This window comes from Schistocerca americana, chromosome 2 (assembly GCF_021461395.2).
Source record: "Schistocerca americana isolate TAMUIC-IGC-003095 chromosome 2, iqSchAmer2.1, whole genome shotgun sequence".
In the NCBI taxonomy this organism is placed as follows: Eukaryota; Metazoa; Arthropoda; class Insecta; order Orthoptera; family Acrididae; genus Schistocerca; species Schistocerca americana.
Window position 1 is genome coordinate 691,362,903 of NC_060120.1, and position 26,159 is coordinate 691,389,061.

Here is a 26,159-nt window from a genome sequence, read left to right on the forward strand (position 1 = left end):
AGTGAAGCATCCTTTCGGAAGGAGGAAACGAAATGAAACTGGTTGAGAGGATATGCGGTGTAATTTTGGTGATTATGAACTCAAGTCACATTTACCACGAACTTGGCAGAACGACGCTGCACCACCTCTGTCCCTGATGCGTGCAATGATTCGTTGCACACTTTCCTGAGGCAAGCCGGCCCACATCTGCTGTAACTGGTTCTCGATATGGAGTTGATATCGGAGATGGTAGGACACATGTTCACTTGGAGACAGATCTGGGAAACTTGCTGGTCACGGGAGTATCTCAGCACCACGCTCAGTTCATAAAGGCACGTACCATGTGTGGACGAGCATTGTCCTGTTCATAAATAGCACCACGACACTGTGCGCGGGTTGAGAAGCGTGGAGGGGGCGGGGGCGACTCACAAAGGAATGAAACATGCGTGTCTAATTTCGCCATTCCTCTCTACTGTCTAACAGAAAGATTGTATTCTTCCCGCCGCAAGGTGAAACTAGTATTGATTAAACTCGCCTGTCTTACATGCGCATCGTACCTTGTGACGAACTGGGGGTACACGGACGTATTGTATCCCCTCCTCCCGGGGACCACTCCTGACGCAGGTTGTGCCTGAGGGCACGCTTCGGCGACTGAAGAAGATTGCGTCCGTGTGTGCGGCCGGCGACGCTTCGCAGGGCACCCCGCCTGCGGCGGAGAGGACCCAAGCACTCGTGTCTATCTGGCTGCCAACTGGTTTCTGAGTGTCTTCTTAATTAAATCCAGAGCTGATTCCCAAGCCGTGCTGATACTACAGCCAGTCCCAGTTGATACGTTTGTCTCTAGTGCGTATCTAGATGACCTCGCTAACGACGTTGTCCCATTATTCCGATGTTTGTGCTAAAATTCTGGTAAATTCGTATTCCATCGCTTGAGGCTCGGACAAACGTTGCTCTGAGACTGCCGACTTTCTAGGATACATTAGGCAAGTGGACCGCTAGTATTCTTTGATGGTGTACATCAGTGGTCATCAAATTGCGGCCACACACTGTCAGGTAGGTTGAGGAGTATCGATGTAGATGGAGAAATAGAAAATACGTGGAAGTCAGGATATGCCTGAAAAAGTGGGAAGACTTCGGGTCAAATTTCTGGCCCCATACGAGGTGAGCGGGAAAAGTAATGAGACTGACAACGCTGCAGGCGATCTGGCAATGCTGTGTTGTTTTCGTTGTGTTGACCAGTGTGTTCATCCATTACACGTGCTCAATGCGAGTTTCAGCTCCATATAGCCATTGTGCAATTTTTGAGAGCGCCATCAGTGAAGTTGTGTTGTTGTCGTGTGTTACGAAGATGAAACAGTGAAATTTAGAGCCAAGTTATGCAATTAAGTTTCGTGTTAAACTTGGGGAAACCGTGAGTGTGACCTTTGAAAAGTTTAAACAGGCCTACAGAGAACATTCCTTATTAAGAGCACAATTGTTCCGCTGACACAAATTAGTTTTGAAAGGCAGAGAACACGTTGAAGATAAACCTCGTTTAGGAGGAACTTAAAAAACCGACAAAAACGTCGATCAGATCTGTGTGTTTCACAAAGATGTCCTTGAAAAACACATGAAAATGGTGAATCGAGTGAGACTAGTCACTCCACACAAGCGGATGCTGCACCTGGACAACGCCTCGTGTCACACGGCCACTTCCATCACGTAATTTTTGACCTCAAAATGTATTCCTGTTGTTCCACAGCCCACCTGTTCACCTGATCTGAGTCCTTGTAACATTTTTCTTTTCCCGAAATTGAAAAATGTCTTCGAAAAACGTCACTTCGGAACTCTGGAGGACATTGAAAAGAATGTGACCGATATGTTAAAGACCCTACTAGTTGAAGCCTTTCAGCACCGTTACCAGGACTGAAAACGACTCCGCCAGTTTATACACACATCAAAAAAAGTTTTGCATCACCCCAGTTCCCAGAACCCCTGAAGACAGACGTTGACTGTGCATATTGTATCACAGACACAGTCCCTTTGACTGTTCACAGATGTCGCTAAACCCGCCCAAAGATGTAAACGGCCATGCATGAGCAGCGCCTATTAGACGGAGGGGGTCCGACAGCCGATCAGTTCCAGTCATTTCACCAGGAACGAGGTATACGGTCTGTAGTTCAACCATGCCTAGACGGTCATTACCGCGGTTCGATCGCGTCCGCATTGTTACTTTGTGCTAGGAAGGGCTCTCAAAAAGGGGAAGTGCTCAGGCGTCTTCGAGTGAAGCAAAGCGATGTTTTTCGGACATGGAGGAGATACAGAGAGACAGGAACTGCCAATGACACGCCTCGCTCAGGCCATCCGAGGGCCAGTACTGCAGTGGATGGCCGCTACCTGCGGATTATGGGTCGGACGAACCCTGACAGCAACGCCATCATGTTGAATGATGTGTTACGACTCAAACTGTGCGCATAGGCTGCATGACGCACAACTTCACTCCCAACGTCCATGGCTAGGTCCATCTTTGCAACCAGTACACCATGCAGCGCGGTGCAGATAGGCCCAGCAACATGCCGAATGGACCGCTCAGGATTGGCATCACGTTCTCTTCACCGATGAGTGCCGCTTATGCCTTCAACCAGACAATCGTCGGGAACGTGTTTGGAGGCAACCCAATCATGCTGAACGCCTTAGACACACTGTCCAGCGATTGCAGTAAGGTAGACGTTCCCTGATGTTTTGGGGTGGCATGATGTGGGGCTGTCGTACGCCGCTGTTGGTCATGGAAGGCGCCGTAACGGCTGTACGATACGTAAATGCCATTCTCCGACCGATAATGAAACCATATCGGCAGCATATTGGCGACGTATTCGTCTTCATGGACGACAATTCGCGCCCGCATCGTGCACATCTTGTGAATGACTTCCTTCGGGATAACTACATCGCTCGACTAGAGTGGCTGGCATGGTTTCCAGACACGAACGCTATCGAACATGCCTGTGATAGATTGAAAAGGGATGTTTATGGACGACGTGACCCACCAACCACTCTGAGGATCTAGGCCGAATCGCCGTTGAGGAGTGGAACAATCTGAACCAAAATTGCCTTGATGAACTTGTGGATAGAACGCCATATCGAATACAGGCATGCATCAATGCAAGAGGACTTGCTACTGGGTATTAGAGGTACCGGTGAGTACAGTAATATGGGCCACCACCTCTTAACGTCTCGCTGCATGGTGGTACAACATGCGATGTGTGGTTTCCATGAGCATTAAAAAGGGCGGAAATGAAGATTATGTTGACCTCTATTCCAGTTTTCTGTACAGGTTCCGGAACTCTCGGAACCGACGTGATGCAAAACTTTTTTTGATGTGTGTGTAACGCTGAAACACAAAGCGCTGTCTGAATGCTCGAAAAGGCGTCTTACTGCATTGTTATTATATACATTTAAGAACTGCATATAAACTTCGGGAACGACTTATATGACTGAATAAAGTGACTGGCAGTATTGCGGTATAAATGTATGCTTTCAGTGGTCATCAGCGGTAAACATGAGCGACTAAAGGAACACTTCCCAAAACTGAGTCTATGTTGCTTGAATTATTGGGTGGCGCAGAAGTTCGTATGGTTTCTCCGTAAGTTAGGTATACGTGAAATAGACTTTAGTAATCAATAATATATTCTCCCTAACTATTTACAACACTCTGCAACACTGGGGTGACTTTTAAATTCAGCGACTGTAGAAATAACGTGTTTTTGAAGCGAAGAACTGGTCACGTCATGTTCGGAGCGGATTTTCATCCGAAAAGGAAGTTCTCTGAAGGTTGTTCGATAGAGAGGGGAAAAAGGTGAAAATCTGAGGCCCTAAGATCAGATGAATGAGGCGCGTGTGGAATGACCATCCGACACAACTCCTGTACAGTGTTTTTTGTCAGTCTATCAGAACGCGGGCGAGCGTTATAATGGAGTAGCATCACTTCATGCAAGAAAGAAATTCGCAGTACACTGCACCGTCGATGCTGCACCAGATGCATAACATTATCTTTTGTGGATGCACGCAGGTCTTGATACGAGGAGTTGCTGCTTTGTTTGGGTTCAGTCATTCCTTTCTTTTCCTTATATTAACCTAAAGACACCGTTTCTCGTCACCATTAACGATACAGGATAGCAATGGTCGGCGCTGTTCACGAGCCAATTGATGACGAGCAAGTAGAGATGCACATATGGAGACTTGCTGATTTTTGTGACGTGGCTTAGAGCATGTGGTACCCATACACCCGGTTTTTGAACCTTCCCAGATGTATGCAAATGTCACATGTTGGTGGAATTCTCACAGTTCATCATATAGGTGTGACCCTAGTTGTTTGGTCTCCTTAAACATTTAACCAGCATCAGCACTTTAAGATAAGCAATACAACTTACATCATCTGTCCCAGGTAATGATATGTAAGTTGGGTTGCCTAATTTAAGGCGTATGAAATATTTTCCTGGTCAATTTTATTTTGACTACCGTGTATTACATTCCTCTCACAATGTTCCTATATTTTCATTTAAAATAATGACTACACCTCACGGCGGGCATTACTCATTGTTGCGATGAAGGTTTCTATCTTCTTTTTATCTGATGAGGAGTGCTTTCCTGTAATGAATGAATGATTAGCAAACTGCTTAGGAAACGCGCTATGATTAAAAACTACTTATAGTGGTTGATTATGGCTGTACACGATTTTGAAGGATAAATTTAAAACATCCGTTAGCAAGTACGGGTAATGTTCCTGTTTCTAACATCTGTTTTATGATGTCAGATACGCAGAAATTATAAAGCATTCAGATATTCATAAAGCTTTAAATTTTCCGTATGTAAAAGTTTGCATTAAGATTACGGTGTATGATGTCGGATTTCGCTTTCTAAAGTACGCAATATTTTACTGAAGAAAAAATCCGGGAAACTTTGCTGAGAACTCGAATGATGTCTCATTAATATGGGCTGAGATGACATCGTTGAACGATTAGCGCTGATGTGGTTTAGTGTGATGGCTGAAGCAAATAAATAAAATTAGATGTAGCCAAAGAAATTAAGAGTCACAGGAAGAATCAATAAGCAATATTGATCAAGAAGTATGAGAAGGAGCCGAGACAATCTCGAAGTCAGTTATCGTCCGTTATTGTTTCCGTTCGGGCGCTAAAGACTACACTGTTGAGCGTCCATAACACCATATCCATCCATCCATCCATCAAAGTCAGTTGCCACTCTTGAGCAGTAATATAAAAACGTCGAAACAGTTCCAGAACAACACAAATAGCAGTTCTTGCGTTTGGATGTCATTGCGTTAAGCGCTTTCGGAATACAGACATAGTTACCTTTACATTAGTTAGCACAACCACTTAGTTAGAGTAACATTGTGTCTCGTATGTGATATTTAAAACTAGAGTTTGCTCCCACTAACAGTTTTTATTTAACTGCTCGACTACCCAAATTTTTCGCAGACTATTGGTTTATGATTTAAAAGCAATCCATTCTCAGAGCCATCTCCGGTGCAAAGTAAGTTATTAGTTTAGAACTAAGTAGTCTCCAGAAGACAAAAAAATGAATTTTGAAAAAAATCGGTCAAATGTTTTATGAAATGATTTGTCGAAAAGTAAGAAATAAAACAGGTTAGAGAAATATTTGACGCACCTACATCTATATCTACATCTACAAAGACACTTCGCAAGCCACAGTACGGTGCGTGGCGGAGGGATCCCTGTACCACTACTAGCCATTTCCTTTCCTGTTCCACTCGCAAACAGAGCGAGGGAAAAACGACTATCTATATTCCTCCGTATGAGCCCAATGGCTAAGCAGGGATGGCTAGAGGATAAATGTAAGGGTGTAGAGGCTTGTCTCACCAGGGGTAAGATAGATACTGCCTACAGGAAAATTAAAGAGACCTTTGGAGAAAAGAGAACCACTTGTATGAATATAAAGAGCTCAGATGGAAACCCAGTTCTAAGCAAAGAAGGGAAAGCAGAAAGGTGGAAGGAGTATATAGAGGGTCTATACAAGGGCGATGTACTTGAGGACAATATTACGGAAACGGAAGAGGATGTAGATGAAGATGAAATGGGAGATATGATACTGCGTGAAGAGTTTGACAGAGCACTGAAAGACCTGAGTCGAAACAAGGCCCCGGGAGTAGACAACATTCAATTAGAACTACTGACAGCCTTGGGAGAGCCAGTCCTGACAAAACTCTACCATCTGGTGAGCAAGATGTATGAGACAGGCGAAATACTCTCAGACTTCAAGAAGAATATAATAATTCCAATCCCAAAGAAAGCAGGTGTTGACAGATGTGAAAATTACCGAACTATCAGTTTAATAAGTCACGGCTGCAAAATACTAACGCGAATTCTTTACAGACGAATGGAAAAACAAGTAGAAGCCGACCTCGGGGAAGATCAGCTTAGATTCCGTAGAAATATTGGAACACGTGAGGCAATACTGACCCTACGACATCTTAGAAGCTAGATTAAGGAAAGGCAAACCTACGTTTCTAGCATTTATAGACTTAGAGAAAGCTTTTGACAATGTTGACTGGAATACTCTCTTTCAAATTCTGAAGGTGGTAGGGGTAAAATACAGGGAGCGAATGGCTATTTACAATTTGTACAGAAACCAGATGGCAGTTATAAGAGTCGAGGGACATGAAAGGGAAGCAGTGGTTGGGAAGGGAGTGAGACAGGGTTGTAGCCTCTCCCCAATGTTATTCAATCTGTATATTGAGTAAGTAGTGAAGGAAACAAAAGAAAAATTCGGAGTAAGTATTAAAATCCATGGAGAAGAAATAAAAACTTTGAGGTTTGCCGATGACATTGTAATTCTGTCAGAGACAGCAAAGGACTTGGAAGAGCAGTTGAACGGAATGGACAGTGTCTTGAACGGAGGATATAAGATGAACATCAACAAAAGCAACACGAGGATAATGGAATGTAGTCGAATTAAGTCGGGTGATGCTGAGGGAATTAGATTAGGAAATGAGACACTTAAAGTAGTAAAGGAGTTTTGCTATTTGGGGAGCAAAATAACTGATGATGGTCGAAGTAGAGAGGATATAAAATGTAGACTGGCAATGGCAAGGAAAGCGTTTCGGAAGAAGAGAAATTTGTTAACATCGAATATAGATTTAAGTGTCAGGAAGTCGTTTCTGAAAGTATTTGTATGGAGTGTAGCCATGTATGGAAGTGAAACATGGACGATAACTAGTTTGGACAAGAAGAGAATAGAAGCTTTTGAAATGCGGTGCTACAGAAGAATGCTGAAGATATGATGGGCAGATCACATAACTAATGAGGAGGTACTGAATAGGACTGGGGAGAAGAGAAATTTGTGGCACAACTTGATTAGAAGAAGGGATCGGTTGGTAGGACATGTTATGAGACATCAAGGGATCACCAATTTAGTATTGGAGGGCAGCGCGGAGGGTAAAAATCCTAGAGGGAGACCAGATGAATACACTAAGCAGATTCAGAAGGATGTAGGTCGCAGTAGTTACTGGGAGATGAAGAAGCTTGCACAGGATAGAGTAGCATGGAAAGCTGCATCAAACCAGTCTCAGGACTGAAGACCACAACAACTACAACAACAACATCTTCGTAGTCCTTACATACAATATATGTTGGTGGCAGTATAATCGTACGGCTGTCAGCTTCAAATGCCGGTTCTCCAAATTTTATCAATAGTGTTTCTTGGAAAGTACGTTGCCTTCCCTCCAGGCATTCCTTTTTGAGTTCCCGAAGCATCTCCGTAACACTTACGTGTTGTTCGAACCTACCGGTAACAAATCTACCAGCCCGCCTCTGAATTGCTTCGATGTTTTCCTTCAATTCGACGTGGTACGGTTTCCAAACACTCGAGCAGTACTCAAGAATAGGTCGTACCAGCGTCCTATACAAGGTCTCCTAAACAGGTGAACCAATCTTTACTACAATTCTCCCGATAAACCGAAGTCGACCATTCGCTTTCCCTACCACAGTTCTAACAACCTCGTTCCATTTCATATCCCTTTACAACGTTACGCCAAGATATTTAAACAACATGACTGTGACAAGCAGAGAACTACTAATGGTGTATCCGAATAGTACGGGTTTGTTTTTACTACTCATCCGTATTAACTAACGTTTTTCTACATTTAGCGGTAGCTGCCATTCATCACACAAACTGGAAATTTTGTCGAAGACTTCTTGTATCCTCCTACAGTCACTGAACCTCGACATTTTACCGTACACCACAGCATCATCACCTCATTTGCTGTAAATAATTTTGGGCACATTCAGGGTGGAATGTTTCTCCGTCTATTTTATTTCTTCATTTTAGAGAAATTGTTTCACAGAACATTTGACTCGTCTTTTTCAATTTTTGTTTTCTCTTCAAGTTTTGTCTTATTGACAATGCATTTGATTCCCTAGCGTCTTTTTTTCTCTAAATGTCCTAAATTTAGTACTTGATGGAGGAGTAAAGCAATTGTGAAAGTTAAATATCACATCTGTATAAATGTTTATACTCAAAACAGCTGGGCCTTGAAAACATTGTCTTTTTGAACCCTCATTTGTCTTCCTAGCTTCTGGTATTCTCTAAAAGTCCTAAATTTAGTACTTAATTCGAAGGAAACTATTTTAAAAAGTAAACTATCACACCAACGCAATTTTCTTACATATAACAGCTAAGCTTTGAAGAGATTAGCTGCCGGTCGGAGTGGCCGTGCGGTTCTAGGCGCTACAGTTTGGAGCCGAGCAACCGCTACGGTCGCAGGTTCGAATCCTGCCTCGGGCGTGGATGTGTGTGATGTCCTGAGGATAGTTAGGTTTAATTAGTTCTAAGTTCTAGGCGACTGATGACCTCAGAAGTTAAGTCGCATAGTGCGCCTTGAAACATTTTGAAGAGATTGGCTTTCTGACACTTCATTTGCCTTCCTAGCGTCTTCTGTTCTCGGAATGTCCTAAATTTAATACATGATTCGAAGGAAGCTGTTTTGACAGTTAAATATCACACCGATGTAACTTTGTATGCGCTGAGTAGCTAGGCACTGAATAGATGAACTTTTTGACACACTGTTTACATAGCTAGCAGCAGCTTTTCGTGAAATATTTCAATTGCCCCTCAAATTACTAATTAAATTTTCCTTAATCATCCTGATTGCTTTCAAACAAATTTTTTCCAAAACCAGGCAGACCTCACATTGGTCTATTTGATACCTCATTGTCCATTTCCACAATCGCCTATGAAAATTCGTGCAAAAACCCATAGTTTATTTTATGAGGACTCTTGTTTTCGCGTCGCTCAAACGTTAGACCAATAAATAACTTGATGATTCTGATTCCCGCATTACATATTATGATACGTCTTATAATTATATTTTACCTGAAAGGGGCTTCCATCCAGAGCAAGGTGTCGCACATCGAGCGAAGTGTTAAGCCGCAAATGAAGTTTCGTACCCAGCTGAGTTTTCGCCCTCGACAGGCTAGGGAGAAAACTCTTGTGCTTCTGTACGGTCGCCCTGTACTGCATATTGGTGAGGCTGGCACATTCCGTGGCATCGCTGCACTTCCTCGACTGGTAACTGTTTCTGGAGTCGAGCCTGCAGCTGCGTCCGTAGTTCCTGCCATATTTCGTGGAAACGTGCTTCCTGTCCGTCTTATCCTTGGCGCAGTAACTACACTTGCGCACAGACGCCGGGCCTTCATCGTTTCCCGTTGTCGGACGTCCGCATGTAGACGGCATTTCTGTATCTTGCTTCACCTATCACAGCGGGGGACGACAAGGTTGCTTCACCTGGGCAGGAAACTACGCTGCGGTAGCGATCTATCGAAAACGTAGAACTCGGCGGTAAAACCGTGTACAGTAGTATCCTACCCTTTTTGTATTATAACACAAATCTCAAACTCTTATGGAGTGACAAAAGGAGGTCCTGCCCAAAGTGGTCCGTTACAGGGAAAACGTTTGTGCCCCACACAGGGAGAGAATTGTCACATCGAAATATTTTGATTCAGCGGCTGAACACATTTTCCACATAGCAGACACACCTCGAAACACCGCGACACCACAGCACATCTGCAGCAGAGCGGCGCCTTGGTGGGCAGCGCGGTGTCCGCTTGAGTGGAGACTGTGGTGGGCCTCGACTCGGCCACGGGATCGCCGGCGGCCGGCGCGTCCCACGGCGGTCCGCCTGCACACACGCGGGAACCGACGCCTCCACCTGCTCTCACTTTTGCCCCGGCACCTCCGTTTGTTCTTTGTTTTCCCGCGCCGAGCTACCAGGAAGAGCACCGGGCGAAAGCAGAACACGGGTACGCGTGTTCTTCCTGCAAGGGAACGCTTCCGGACACGGCCAGCCGCTCGGGCCAGTCTGACGAGGAAGCCGAAACCTGTCTCGGCAGTGATGGGCCAAATTGTGACTTCCCAAAAATAGTGATTTCTGCCCACGCTACTTTTCGGTAACCGGTCTTTTTAGTTGCGATTTTGTCACAGTTTCAAATCGCAGTTTACAAATTCTCAGCTTGTATCGATCCGTATTTCACCAACGTTAAAATGTTCGTGGTGTGCGTACTGTAAGACCTTCGGTACACACACCATCGGATTATTTGACTTGTCGCTCTGACGAAGTTGGCGAGTGTCAGCGATATGTCTCGTGGTCTTATCGTAGCGTGTTTATCTTCTGCTGTTAGGTCAGACGATAGAAATGCCACTTGCACACTTAGAGTAGCAGATCGACAGTGACCAACTTTAAACAGAACATGATTAATTTTCACACACATTTATTAAAATAATAAAAGAATGGACATTACGTAACTTGATTCTGGATGCTGTTTACAATTGACAATCTGAAGTTCCTTTGGTCTTGGTACGTTAATCTTATTCTCACATATATCTCTGATACTTGACAAAAGTGTCTATACATTTATCTTCATTGCTATGTACAGAAATATGATAATCTTATTAGGCGCAGACTGAAACTTGACTACAGACTAATGCAGGCTGACTAATCGGATGTCTGTACACTCGTTATAATACCTCGCGCGTTCAAGTATCGCTGCGCGAGTGTGATCCGCGAGGAGAAAAGGTTCTACATTAGCAGCAGTCTTGTTGGCTGCGTTACATATTGATACGCGGATCGGCGGAAGCAGAATTTGGTCCGTCTCTAAGACAGCGCCATCTCGTAGTGCGGAGACGGGACGAGCGCTGCGCCTGCGCTGTTGTGCTTAGCGGGGCGCGCTCTAGTGGGAAAGCTGTGTACGCGCTGACTACGCGGAACTCTGTACACAACAATGTTCCTGTCATTATTCATCACCGCTGCTATTACACTGTGATTAGTGACAAATAACAACAAACAGGTACTGACAGTATATGTACTAAGTGGCCAGGTGAACTCCGACAATGCAACGGAAGTGATACATTCTCGCCTGTAAAGGCGCTACTTGTTAGGAGCTAAGGTCAGCATCTTCAGTAACCCAACTGAAAAAAGTTACATGAGCAGCAAAGGACTTGGAAGAGCAGTTGAATGGAATGGACAGTGTCTTGAAAGGAGGGTATAAGATGAACATCAACAAAAGCAAAACGAGGTTAATGGAATGTAGTCGAATTAAATCGGGTGATGCTGAGGGAATTAGATTAGGAAATGAGACTTAAAGTAGTAAAAGAGTTTTACTATTTGGAGAGCAAAATAACTGATGATGGTCGAAGTAGAGAGGATACACAATGTAGACTGGTAATGGCAAGGAAAGCGTTTCTGAAGAAGAGAAATTTGTTAACATCGAGTATAGATTTCAGTGTCAGGAAGTCGTTTCTGAAACTATTTGTATGGAGTGTAGCCATGTATGGAAGTGAAACATGGACAATAAATAGTTTGGACAAGAAGAGAATAGAAGCTTTCGAAATGTGGTGCTACAGAAGAATGCTGAAGATTAGATGGGTATATCACATAACTAATGAGGAGATATTGAATAGAATTGGGGAGAAGAGGAGTTTAAGGCACAACTTGACAAGAAGAAGGGACCGGTTGGTGGGACATGTTCTGAGGCATCAGGGAATCACAAATTTAGCATTGGAGGGCAGCTTGGAGGGTAAAAATCGTAGAGGGAGACCAAGAGATGAATACACTAAACAGATTCAGAAGGATGTAGGTTGCAGTAAGTATTGGGAGATGAAGAAGCTTGCACAGGATAGAGTAGAATGGAGAGCTGCATCAAACCAGTCTCAGGACTGAGACCACAACAACAACAACATGCTTGCTTAGCTATTAAATAAGAAACAAAAGTTACTAAAGAAGTGGACACGCTTGTGCACAGAGATAATTTTATCCTAACAAAACAATGTGTAATAACAGACATTTGTTTCGGGCCATAAATTTTGTAGTAAAGAACAAGTGCGGAAGTCACCTTCTCATGGTTGGAGTTTGCAGTCATATACAACTTTTTGAAGGACATCATATTCGCCGTTGACCGTAGAGATTATTTATTTCACAACAGCAATTTCGGCCTAAGGGCCATTATCAAGTGGTACTGCAAAACGACTTTGCTTCAACACATATCAAACTTAAAGATTCTCCGACATGTTTACGTGTCATTGTCTGAACTGAGCTTTTTCACTGCAAGAATATAGCAGCACTGAATCAGCGCGAAGCTCCATACATTGTGAAATGATGTAAATTACATTAACTATTGCCAATGTTAACATCCATAACACAGATCGCACTAAAGCGATGTTCTTACGCACTTGCCGGCCGCGGTGGCCTAGCGGTTCTAGGCTCTGAGTCCGGAACCGCGCGACTGCTACGGTCGCAGGTGCGAATCCTGCCTGGGGCATGGATGTGTGTGATGTCCTTAGGTTATTTAGGTTTAAGTAGTTCTTAGTTCTAGGGGACTGATGACCTCAGATGTTAAGTCCCATAGTGCTCAGAGCCATTTGAACCATTTGCAACTTGTGTTAAGAATGTTGACACTGGAAGTAGTTGCCGTGGTTTACATCATTTCACGGTGTATGGAGCTTTGCACTCATTCAATGCTGCTTTATACTTACAGCGAAAAGGCTCAGTTCTGACGATGACCTCTATACATACCGGAAGATTTTAAAGTGTGGCATGTGTTGAAGAAAAATCTTTTTGCAGTACCACTTGATAATAGCCTTAAGGCCGATATTCCTATTGTGAAATAAATAATCTCTACCGCCAACGGCGAAAATGATGTCCTTTCCAAAAAGGGTGGAATATTAATAGTGTGAAGTTGAGGATTATAACATACATTTCCACACACGAGTTTGCGTTTAGAGTACGGATTCTAACCGTTTTGTTAAACTCACAGGTGTCTGATCTACACATTCATTCACTCGATATAAAGATAAGTCGAAATATCGTTGAAAGCAGACCGGGGGGAAATTGCCACTGCTCTGTTACTTCGTCATCGTCTGAAGAAAACTTAGTTTCTAAGTTTGTGAATATGCACAGGATGGAATACTCGTTCTACGCGGGCGTACCGAAAAGGTGCACTTCGACAACTGACCTCAGAGAATCGCCAGTCCGTGTTTATTTTGAAACTCTAAACCAGCGAACGTGGTTGCACTGCAGAAGCAATGCAGTGCAGCCAAAGAGGCAAAGAAATGGCAGTGGACGGTTCTATTTGGGAACAAAAAGTTTATGGGCTTGGTGAAACAAACTTGTGTGTCACATGCTTTGCATTCCAGATGATGCATCGATCCAGCTACATGCAGTCAAATGCGGTTAGTAGCAGTTTTGAATCAACTTTTTTAACGACTCTGAATCTGACTCAAGTTGGAGGGCTCAGCAGCCGGACGCGACAGTTCCGTATTATAATGCGAACTTCTGCATAACACAGATTGTTTATTGCAAGTGTTAAGACCTCGAGCACATAGTTGCTTTCATTATCGGACATGTTAACAGTTGTACACTGTGGATAATATGACTAGTAATCAGTAACAGAAAAAGTTTAATAAACCTTGTGATTACCCAGATTCAGTTCCCTCTTCGATTACTGGCTACCCTACGTATCCATTCAATCTCGCAGAGATAATCCGGAAGAGTCAAGATATATGTGGATAGCATGAGACACAGTGTTCTTGGAAAGAAGTACGAACAACGGTCAACAGATGGTACACAGCGTTGAACGTTATAACGCTACTTTTAGTTGTGGATAGCATGAGACACAGTGTTCTTGGAAAGAAGTACGAACATCGGTCAACAGATGGTAGACATGAAACAGACGGTGCACAGTCTAATTGTGACGGAAGTCACAGCCAGATACTGATAACTTGTTACTGCGAAAATTATGACGTCACGATCACCTCTGATTTTCAGAGTGACGTGATTTCTTTCCCACTCCTAACTCTTGGCGAGGCGGCCAAAGGGAGTTACAGAATCGAAACAAGTCGAGTTATATTGATAAATATTGACTCATTTCTTGTCACTGCCAACTTTACTTATTAGACCAAATGTACGAAAGTAATAGTGACACTCAGAGACAGCGGTCGCTGAAATGTTCCGATTTATTGAGTTTTAAATCATCTTATTAATGGATATCTTATTAATGGATATGGTCAGGCAACATCATTCATGTGAAACACAGTTAGCTCTATACTCTCATGAAGTGTAGAGTGCTATTGACAAGGGATTTCAGATTGATCCCGTATTTGTCTATTTCCGCAAGGCCTTTGACATTGTACCACACAAGCCTTTTGTAGTGAAACTGTGTGCTTACGGAATATCGTCTCAGTTATGTGACTGGATTTGTGATTTCCTGTTAGAGAGGTCACAGTTCGTAGTAATTGACGGAAAGTCATCGAGTAAAACAGAAGTGATTTCTAGCGTTCCCCAAGGTAGTGTTATAGGCCCTTTGCTGTTTCTTATCTATATAAACGATTTGGGAGACAATCTGAGCAGCCGTCTTAGGTTGTTTGCAGATAACGCTGTCGTTCATCGACTAATAAAGCCATCAGAAGATTAGAACAAATTGCAAAACGAATTTAGAAAAGATGTCTGTATGGTGCAAAAATTGGCAGTTGACCCTAAACAACGAAAAGTGTGAGGTCATCCGCGTGAGTGTTAAAAGGAATCTGTTAAACTTCGGTTACACGATAAATCAGTCAAATCTAAAGGTCGTAATTTCAAACAAAATACCTAGGAATTATAATTACGAAGAACTTAAATTGGAAGGAACATACAGAAAATGTTGTTGATAAAGGCTAACCGAAGACTACGTTTTATTGGCAGGACACTTAGAAACATATCTACTAAGGAGACTGCCTACACTACGTTTGTCCGTCCTCTTTTAGAATAGTGCTGCGCGCTGTAGGATCCTTACCAGGTAGGATTGACGGAGTACATCGAAAAAGTTCAAAGAAGGGCAGCACGCTCTGTATTATCGCGAAATAGGGGAGAGAGTGTCACAGAAATGATACAGGATTTGAGGTGAGGTGGACATCATTAAAAGAAAGGCGTTTCTCGTTGCGGCGGAAACTTCTCACGAAATTCCAATCACCAAATTTCTCCTTCGAATGCGAAAATATTTTGTTGACACAGATCTATATAGGGAGAAACGATCACCATGATAAAATAAAGGATATCAGAGCTCGTACGGAAAGATATAGGTGTTCGTTCTCTCCACGCGCTATAAGAAATTGGAATAATAGAGAATTGTGAAGTGGTTCGATGAACCCTCTGTCAGGCACTTAAATGTGATTTGCAGAGTATCCAAGTAGACGTAGAAGTAGATACGCGACGAAATAAGTGTATAGCTCGACTGCCTTGTCCGTTAGCTTTATGGACTTCTATCATACTGGCCGTATATCTAATTTATTATATTAATTAAACGAAACACTTTTTTAGCCCTATTACACGAAGTTTATTAGTAACCTTACGACCTACGTTTCGGGCTATAGGCCATTTTCTAGTACATAGGTGATACAAAAGATGAGAACCAAGCAAAGACAATCATGTCAGCTTCTTAATCTATCGATTCTTGACTTAAACTATAGAAGTTATCTCAAGGATCGATAGATTAAGAAGTCGACATGTTTATCTTTGCTTGGCTCTCATCTTTGGGATCAATTGTGTCCTAGAAAATGGCGTTGCAGCTCGAAACCTTAGTAGTGCAGGAATAATAAAGTTTGTAAAACAAAGCTAAAAGTACGTTTCGTTTATCAGTACAATATACCATATTTCACCAAGAACGCACAGTTTAATGAATTAAAACGAATAATTTTTGTTTGCCTAGAATATTGAATATGATGTTTCACTGTGCCCGTAGCTACAGTAATTAACTGGAAACAAATTATAGTACCAGCTGCGATTTAATTTTTTGACACCACGGCCGGCTTCAGCCTCTAAGGTCAATTTCAGATGGTTAAGAACCTAGTGTCGTGGAGGTATACAGGTGCGTCTGCATCTGGGTACCTCCAGGATATAAGGCTCATAACTACCTGAAATTGGCGTAGTGACTGTGGCTGTGATGTTAAAAAATAAAATTGTAACTGGTGCTTTAATTTCCAGAATGATATCTTCACTGTGTAGCGCAGTGTGTGTTGACTTGAAACTTCCTGGAAGATTGAAACTGAGTGCCGGATCCAGACTCGAACTCGGGACCTCTGCCTTTCGCTGACAAGTCTCTACCAGTCTCTTCTTTTCTTTTTTAAATCGTTATATTCCCAGCATTTGGCCTGGGCAGACGTCACGTGACATCCATGCAGGTTGATAGTTGAATACTTCACTCATCTTTTTCATTTTTTTAAATGACGGAGGGCAGGCAGCCCCCTGACCGAACGCGCTGGGCTACAGTGCCAGCACGAACTGAACTACCCAGGCACGACTCAGGACCCCTCCTCACAGCCTTATTTGCGCAAGTTTCTCGTCTCCTATGTTTCTGACTTCATAGTGCTGTAATACGCTTCCAATATCTTAAAAGACGAACTGCAAATGTGACAGGACCATCCGTGACTTTTGCAATGCTGAAGATTAGTGGCGAAATGCCCCCTAGGTGCAATGCTGAAGATTAGTGGCGAAATACCCCCTAGTAATTCACCATTAATTGCAACGAACGCCGTTCATGGCGACACCACACCCAGTTGAGAGATCAATTGTTTCTGATCTATTCCGCCGATGCAAAATTTGTTGTCTCTTGCCATCAGTAATCTAGACTAGAATAAACTGCTTAATCTATCAAGTATATAACTTTAGTAGAGAGCATAGTTAGGAAGATACGGAATATTTTCACAGAATTCATAGTTCAAAAGGAATATTCAGAAAATGTACGGCAGCCTTGCAGTTTGTCACACATCGTCAGTTTAGCTGATTCATGCCGACGTTAATGTTCGCTTAAACCAGCGTAGGAAAAAAAATGGCTAAATAGAACGGAACATGTATGTAGCGTCCCGCGGCAAAAATAGCGGAGGAAAAAAACATAAAACATGAGAAGTGAGGAACGCCAGGAACGAAAATATCATCTATTACAAATAAACATTTGAGAAGACAGTGAAAGAAATGACACTATTTTGGTATCTTGAAAGCAAATGTAAACGAAGTGGCCTGGTTAAGAAAGACAGAAGTCGCAGACTATCAAATGCAAAGACAGCTTCCATCAACGTAAGAAAATAACAGTCAGAAATATTAGCCTGTTCTTAAAATAGTTTCAAAATTATGCATCGACAGCGCTGTGTGGAAGTGAAATGTGTACAGTGAACCGAGTGGGATAGAAGAAATGGGAACAATGTTAAAGTTAAAGGGACAAGTAAAACACGGGTACCTAGTATGGATCACAGCAGTCAGTTCGTTAAATGCTGTTATTTTCTTATTTTTTATGTTTTTATAGAAAAACGTGACGTGATAGGACTCTTTCATGTACGTCTGGGACGCACAGTTTCATAAATTATAGTCACTTAAATTTATACTGTTTCGTAGCTCTGCCTTAATATATACTATAAATATCACTTTATAAAAAAAAAGGTTCGGGGGAGTAGTATATTGGAAACAGTATTCATGTTCAAGCGCCCTGGGCTATAAAGTCTACATCGCCTAATCAAATCCAAAAGGTTCAAATGGCTCTGAGCACTATGGGACTTAACATCTGAGATCATAAATCCCCTAGAACTTAGAACTACTTAAACCTAACTAACCTAAGGACATCACACACATCCATGCCCGAGGCAGGATTCGAACCTGCGACCGTAGCGGTTCCAGACTGAAGCGCCTAGACCCGCTCTGCCACAGCGGCCGGCCATCGCCTAATCGGATTCAGCACCTGTCTTGTGAAGTGTAAGGTGTAACTAATTGCCAAGCTGCGAGGATACGCCCTTGGAACTCGGCTGTCTCGCTCTGCTACGCTAAAACAGACACATTTGTTGTATACATGATGCAATAAGGAAAAGAGACGGTACGGTGACCTGTGGGTCCACAATGGTGAGTCTGATGTTATTGCATGTTATTCATACACGGCGGACTATCAGCTCTGTGTCCAGGATCGGACTGACTTCATTACGGTAGTTGGCTATACAGTCGTCTTGTTGAAATGGGGACCACGAGTAAACCACCCACGTATCCGCAAGCGCAGGCGGTTGTTAAGGCTAGTGCGATGCACACGGGTAGCTGTTTAGAATCCTCGTGGTGGATCTTGCCTCCTTGAGCGATATGCAAGGTCTGTACTCCGTTCTCAGCATCAAACCTATTTTATTGTTCACTAGTGTGGCGCATAATGGACACGCATGCTAGAGACAAAAAACCGCATTATGACTTCGTGGCACAATAGGGGAAGTCGAATCGAGGTCTGAAATGCATCGTTGCGGAGCTTCGGCCATAAAACGACAACCAATCACAGCCCAAGTGTGTGCATTTAAATTACTTGCCCCAGCTAATACCTGTTATGCGGATGAGCGCAGTTAGGAGTACTGATGAAACTAGCTTACGTTAATGGTTTCGGCTGAATAATCAAACCTAGGCGAACTTAAAATTTATATCTGCGGTTGGCTACATTGTGTACCAAATCGCTACGGTCGAAGGTTCGAATCCTGCTTCGGGCATGGACGTGTGTAATGTCCTTAGGTTAGTTAGGTTTAAGTAGTTCTAAGTTCTAGGGGACAGATGACTTCAGAAGCTAAGTCCCATAGTGCTCAGAGCCATTTGAACCATTTGTACTAAATCTGATTGAAATCGTTCCAGTCGTTTAGTATGATCTCTTTACCCGTGGTTTTGCCCGCCAACAACATGTCAAACATATTTTACATGTATTTAACATATTTCACACATATTCGTACACATGATTCACGTGTACCTCTAGTGAATTTCACCACGCTGTTTCATTTTTACGCAGTTCAGTTTTTACGGCGTCGTAACTCATGAACTATATGTCGGGCATGACATAATTATGCATTGATTTCCAGTGCTGTATGTGGCAGCTGTCTGCGAAACGTGTTTTGAATAGAGTTAGTGGTGAGGAAGGAATAAATTAAAACGTCATACATGATGCGGCAATTTCTCACGCTTCTCAGTATTTATGAAGTCGTATCTCCTGAACTGTGAGTCTTACAATGATACAATTTCGCTGGTATATTCAGTGGTATACGTGGATACTCTGACAAACATGTCGCGAATGCAGATAGCAGTAAAGAAATAATTAATTAAAAAGTCATGCATCATGCGGCAGTTTTACTGCATGAACAACGAAAATGCAGTAAGAGATGAACTTTTCGTTTCATCACTTTGTGGAGGATTTTAGCGAGAAAATTTTCGGAAAGGTTTTAAAATATGTGTGAAGCTTTTTGCAATTCACTAAGTGCTCCCATTCTCAAATTCTTCTTCTTCTTTCACTTGTATCTTTATCCCGCGGTTTCGCAGGGTCGGCATGGTTAGGATCAGATTTGGCAAGGTTAATGTTAAGGGGTGGCCGAATGTCCTTCCTGCCGCCACCCCGTACCCCCTCCCCCCCCCCCCCCTCCCCTGGGACGGAATTAGTGTACTCCAGCTGTCTGTGATTCCCGAAATATTGTGAACGTGTTTAGGTGTCTGCAAGTCGTGTAACATGGGGACCAGCCTGGTATTCACCTAGTGGGATGTGGAAAACCGCCTAAAAACCACATTCAGGTTGGCTGGAACACCGGCCCTTGTTGGTAAACCGCCGGGCGGATACGATACGGGGGCGGGGCGCCTACCCGAGTCGAGGAAGCAGCGCATTAGCGCTCTCGTCTAACCTGGCGGGTTGCTATCATCCTCAAATACAGAATGAATAAAGTATGGGAATTCGCGCGTCGTGGCTACAGTGCTTTTTCGTCCTCATCCGCACGTTTTGGCAGTTATATGGTTCTTACCTCCACAATGATTCTTTCCAGACAGTACGTGATACGTGTACCAAGTTTGATTGAAATCGGTCCAGCGGCTTAGAACGAGATGTGGAACATACATACATAAAAATACATGTACATTCAATTTTATAGTATGTATGGCCGGCCGAAGTGGCCGCGCGGTTCTAGGCTCTGCAGTCTGGAACAGCGTGACCGCTACGGTCGCAGGTTCGAATCCTGCCTAGGGCATGGATGTGTGTGATGTCCTTAGGTTAGTTAGGTTTAAGTAGTTCTAAGTTCTAGGGGACTGATGACCTCAGAAGTTAAGTCCGATAGTGCTCAGAGCCATTTGAACCATAGTATGTATGGATAAACGTGCCGTATTTTAATTTTTGTTAATGTACAGAGTACGTGAACAAACATTTATTCTAACAAGTGCAGTAGGTGAGTAAGTGCAAACTAAGACAATGGTGAAACTAAATTTTAAACGCTCTTTTTTCTCACATCGCATTTTTTAGAGCCTATGATCGACATTCTTGCCTCCAATTTTGCTACAAAGTTGGCAGTGTCAGCAGCATAACACGGCAGATGGTTTATGTGACAGAACTACAACGTTGTACAAAGTCAAACTCTCTCGCTTTTTGGACAAATTTCCTAGTGCTCCACGTTGTATGCCTACTGGAGATAGAAACGGAGCGAGTACGGGTGTGATGTTCGGGTTGCATACTTCACAAATCCAGGCGCAGCTGTTGCATCACTGTTAACGGAGTTCCTTCGCTCCCGCTGTTCTGCGTGTGTGACGAGTCTGAGAACTGTGGCGCTGCGGTGGCTTCATATCCCTCTACTTGTTCTCTCTTATTGAAGCATGCAGCAGTCTAAGGTTGGTCGTGACTTCTTAGTACGGAAAATGAGTACACGATTTTGCTGCTGTAAAGTGGCAGTGACTAGGCGAAGTGACCGACTATCGGGATCAGATAGCATGGAGTGCTATGTGTGTTTTGTGAGACTGTGGAGGGTGTAAGACGAAAATTAATTGATACAAAGTACACTATTGCACATTTGTTCCGTTAGAGGAACAGTGAGATATGGAGTAAGTTACACGCTATAGTCCACGCTTCTGACGGAAAACATACAAAATTTCGCATCATACAAACAAAATGGTTGTGTTCTTGTTTATTTCGCCTTCACTACCAGAAAACGACTCTACAGTGTGTGTAAATCAATGTAAACGTTAGACACTCTTTGAATAGATAGAAAATATTACAATAAATTTACAGTAGCCTTCGAAAAAGTTTCGTCTACGTAAATATATGTATAAACAGAACTATATTCACTGCTAACTGAGCAGTCGTTACATTGTTACATAACTTGCTTCTGTCGTTTAGGCAGATCGGACATTTTGTGACAATTCAACTTGCACTTGAGAGTAGCTCTAAAGCCGAAATCATGGTTGTGTGAAATAAATGAATAGGAATTTACAGTTTAATGGCAGAAATTTAGGACGGTTGCGTATGTAGCGGATTGACGCGGGTCGGAGGTTATACTTGCGGACTCGTGTACTCGCTCTCCTTCCTGAGCGAGCCGGGTTCACTTGTATCCAACAGACTCAGGGGACGAGTGGGCAGACTTGGACAGTCACGAGTCGAGTCTACGGGCACACGGAGATTGCGAGTTCGGCGAGTTTAAAGCGAGTATGAGCTCATTTATGATCTCTAATGGCTACCGTTGTATGTCCTTAGCTCTGCAACGGTATACTGTCGGGGGATGGATATTTGGAAACGTTACTCGATTCGGGGCGCCCGACCCTGCTCTAGCCTTAATATTGAGATGTTTTCCTCCACAATGTGTGTTACAGAAATCATTCAAAGAGATCAGAGAGGAGCAGAACTTGGCGTTCATACTCGTAATATTATTGGATTTTGCTGGGAACAAAATGGTTCAAATGGCTCTATGCACTATGGGACTAAACATCTGAGGTCAAGAGCCCCCTAGAACTTAAAACTACTTAAACCTAGCTAACCTAAGGACATCACACACATCCATGCCCGAGGCAGGATTCGAACTTGCGACCGTAGCGGTCGCGCGCGGTTCCACACTGAAGCGCCTAGAACCGCTCCGCCACAGCGGCCGGCTGCTGGGAACGATACAGCCGTTGCAATTGCGTATCAAGGTTAGTGATGACAGTTAAATTTTAAGCATACAGCTAATTTATTTGTACATAAATTTACAAGTGTTACTATATGATAGCTCAGAGATTTGTGTCCTCTCCTTGCAGGCTTTGTGCTATTGAACTGTTAATTTAGATTTTCTGATTGATAAAACTATTTTAAATGTCCATCGTAGGCTGCCAAATTCTTTATACAGATGAATTTTATTGTATTCTGTATCACATTAAATTACTGGCCATTATTATACAATAGTCCGCCCCGATAGCTGAGTGGTCAGCGCGGCAGTCTGTCATGCCAAGGGGCCAGGGTTCGATTCCCGGCTGGATCGGAGATTTTCTCTGCTCAGGCACTGGTTGTTGTGTTGTCCTCATTATCATTTCATCATCATCATCATCATCAGTGGAATGCAACGGGAAACCACCATTGGAATACTTCCCTAGACGCTCATGCGGTGGACCTCTCTGACAAGGCTTCCCTAATGACAAGACCTGCCGTAAGGCAGAACACAAAGTTAACGTATTATGCAATAAATTTCATCTGATAAGGAATTTAACGATCTACGATGGGCATTTAAATTGGTTTTAATGCCCAGAAATCACATCGAATCTGTGGACTGGCACCTGAAGAAAGGTGATGTGACTAATTAGAGTTTTAATATTTGTTAGCAAGGGAATCCGCACTTTTACAAAGTTTCCCAACAGTTTACTTTGGTGCGATGCGCCTTTAGTACATCCCAAAATAATCTGATTAAAATCTCCACCGGCTTTTGGTGTTTGCTGAATGTGGGAGGTTCAAATGGTTCAAATGGCTCTGAGCACTATGCGACTTAACTTCTGAGGTCATCAGTCGCCTAGAACTTAGAACTAATTAAACCTAAGGACATCACACACATCCATGCCCGAGGCAGGATTCGAACCTGCGACCGTAGCGGTCACGCGGTTCCAGACTGAAGCGCCTTTAACCGCACGGCCACACCAGCCGGCAATGTGGGAAGGTCTTAAAGTCGAACACTAGAGATGCACAGAAAAACATGCATATCCCAACCCTATTTGAAGAACTGATGTCACATGTCTCCTCAGAAGATTCGTCTGACTATATCACGGTTTAGTTAGAATAGTGTTCTGGACAGAAGCTAACAAAAACTCGTTTTGCTGCTGCTATATCTGCCTCTGTTGTTCCCACATTAGCTTTGCTGTAACTCACCCCGTAGTCGGCGAGCACGATGCGGCCCTTGAGCAGGTTCTCCCTGAGCACCAGGCGGCCCAGCTGCTGCTGCTGCTGGAGCGCGTCTCCACCGCTGGACCGGCCCACGCCCTCCACGCGGTTGCCCTGCACGTCCTGCAGGCAAACCAGACCGTCTAAACTCTACTTCATCTGTACAGCTTATAATATGTCTCTCATTTATACGAGAGCCGAGCATTATCCAGAAAAAAAAGAAAACACAATTAATTACTTTTTTTTGCAACAGATACAGCAATGTTTCGGACAGAGACAAGACGGCAGTTATGAGTCGAAGGGTATGAAAGGAAAGTAGTGGTTGAGAAGGGAGTGAGATGGATCGTAGTATATTCCGATGTTATTTAATATCTACTTTGAACAAGCAGTGAAGGAAACCAAAGAAAAATTTGGAGTAGGAAAATAAAGTTTACGGAGGAGAAATAATAAGTTTGACCTTTGGCGGTTACGTTGTACTTCTTTCAGAGACAGCAGAGGACATTAAAGAACAGTTAAATGGAATAGATAGTTTCTTGAAAGTAGGATATACACTCCTGGAAATTGAAATAAGAACACCGTGAATTCATTGTCCCAGGAAGGGGAAACTTTATTGACACATTCCTGGGGTCAGATACATCACATGATCACACTGACAGAACCACAGGCACATAGACACAGGCAACAGAGCATGCACAATGTCGGCACTAGTACAGTGTATATCCACCTTTCGCAGCAATGCAGGCTGCTATTCTCCCATGGAGACGATCGTAGAGATGCTGGATGTAGTCCTGTGGAACGGCTTGCCATGCCATTTCCACCTGGCGCCTCAGTTGGACCAGCGTTCGTGCTGGACGTGCAGACCGCGTGAGACGACGCTTCATCCAGTCCCAAACACGCTCAATGGGGGACAGATCCGGAGATCTTGCTGGCCAGGGTAGTTGACGTACACCTTCTAGAGCACGTTGGGTGGCACGGGATACATGCGGACGTGCATTGTCCTGTTGGAACAGCAAGTTCCCTTGCCGGTCTAGGAATGGTAGAACGATGGGTTCGATGACGGTTTGGATGTACCGTGCACTATTCAGTGTCCCCTCGACGATCACCAGTGGTGTACGGCCAGTGTAGGAGATCGCTCCCCACACCATGATGCCGGGTGTTGGCCCTGTGTGCCTCGGTCGTGTGCAGTCCTGATTGTGGCGCTCACCTGCACGGCGCCAAACACGCATACGACCATCATTGGCACCAAGGCAGAAGCGACTCTCATCGCTGAAGACGACACGTCTCCATTCGTCCCTCCATTCACGCCTGTCGCGACACCACTGGAGGCGGGCTGCACGATGTTGGGGAGTGAGCGGAAGACGGCCTAACGGTGTGCGGGACCGTAGCCCAGCTTCATGGAGACGGTTGCGAATGATCCTCGCCGATACCCCAGGAGCAACAGTGTCCCTAATTTGCTGGGAAGTGGCGGTGCGGTCCCCTGCGGCACTGCGTAGGATCCTACGGTCTTGACGTGCATCCGTGCGTCGCTGCGGTCCGTTCCCAGATCGACGGGCACGTGCACCTTCCGCCGACCACTGGCGACAACATCGATGTACTGTGGAGACATCACGCCCCACGTGTTGAGCAATTCGGCGGTACGTCCACCCGGCCTCCCGCATGCCCACTATACGCCCTCGCTCAAAGTCCGTCAACTGCACATACGGTTCACGTCCACGCTGTCGCGGCGTGCTACCAGTGTTAAAGACTGCGATGGAGCTCCGTATGCCACGGCAAACTGGCTGACACTGACGGTGGCGGTGCACAAATGCTGCGCAGCTAGCGCCATTCGACGGCCAACACCGCGGTTCCTGGTGTGTCCGCTGTGCCGTGCGTGTGATCATTGCTTGTACAGCCCTCTCGCAGTGTCCGGAGCAAGTATGGTGGGTCTGACACACCGGTGTCAATGTGTTCTTTTTTCCATTTCCAGGAGTGTAAGATGAAGATCAATAGTGGAAAAAAAGGGTAATGGGATGCAGTCGAATTAAATCAAGTGATGTCGAGGGAATTAGATTACGAAACGAGACACGAAGGTAACTGAGACAGGAACGTAACTGCGATAAACCTTGGGTAGCGGAAGAAATCATTCAGCTGATCGACCAAAGGAGGAAGCACAAAAATGTTCAGGGAAATTCAGGAATACAGAAATACAAGGCACTCAGGAAGGATATGAGTAGGAAGTGTAGGGAAGCTAAGGCGAAATGACTACATGAAAAATGTGAAGAAATCGAAAAGGATGTGATTGTGGGAAAGACTGACTCAGTATATAGAAAAGTCAAAACAACCTTCGGTGAAATTAAAAGCAAGGGCGGTAACATTAAAAGTGCAATGGGAATTTCGCTGCTAAATGCGGAAGAGAGAGCGGATAGGTGGAAAGAGAACACTGAAGGCCTCTATGACGGGAAAGACTTGTCTGATTTCGTAATAGAAGAAGAAGAAACAAGAGTCGGCAGAGAAGATATAGGG

At 43.9% G+C, this 26,159-nt stretch overlaps 1 protein-coding gene across 1 annotated transcript in view; it reads right to left on the reverse strand.

Annotated features, from left to right (window-relative positions):
* Positions 1 to 26,159, reverse strand: part of LOC124594343 (protein phosphatase PHLPP-like protein) — a 260,630-nt gene that overhangs the window by 92,680 nt on the left and 141,791 nt on the right. The window contains exon 4 of the mRNA XM_047132710.1: positions 23,646 to 23,780. Coding sequence (XP_046988666.1) covers positions 23,646 to 23,780 — 135 coding nt within the window. The remainder of the gene's footprint in view (positions 1 to 23,645; positions 23,781 to 26,159) is intronic.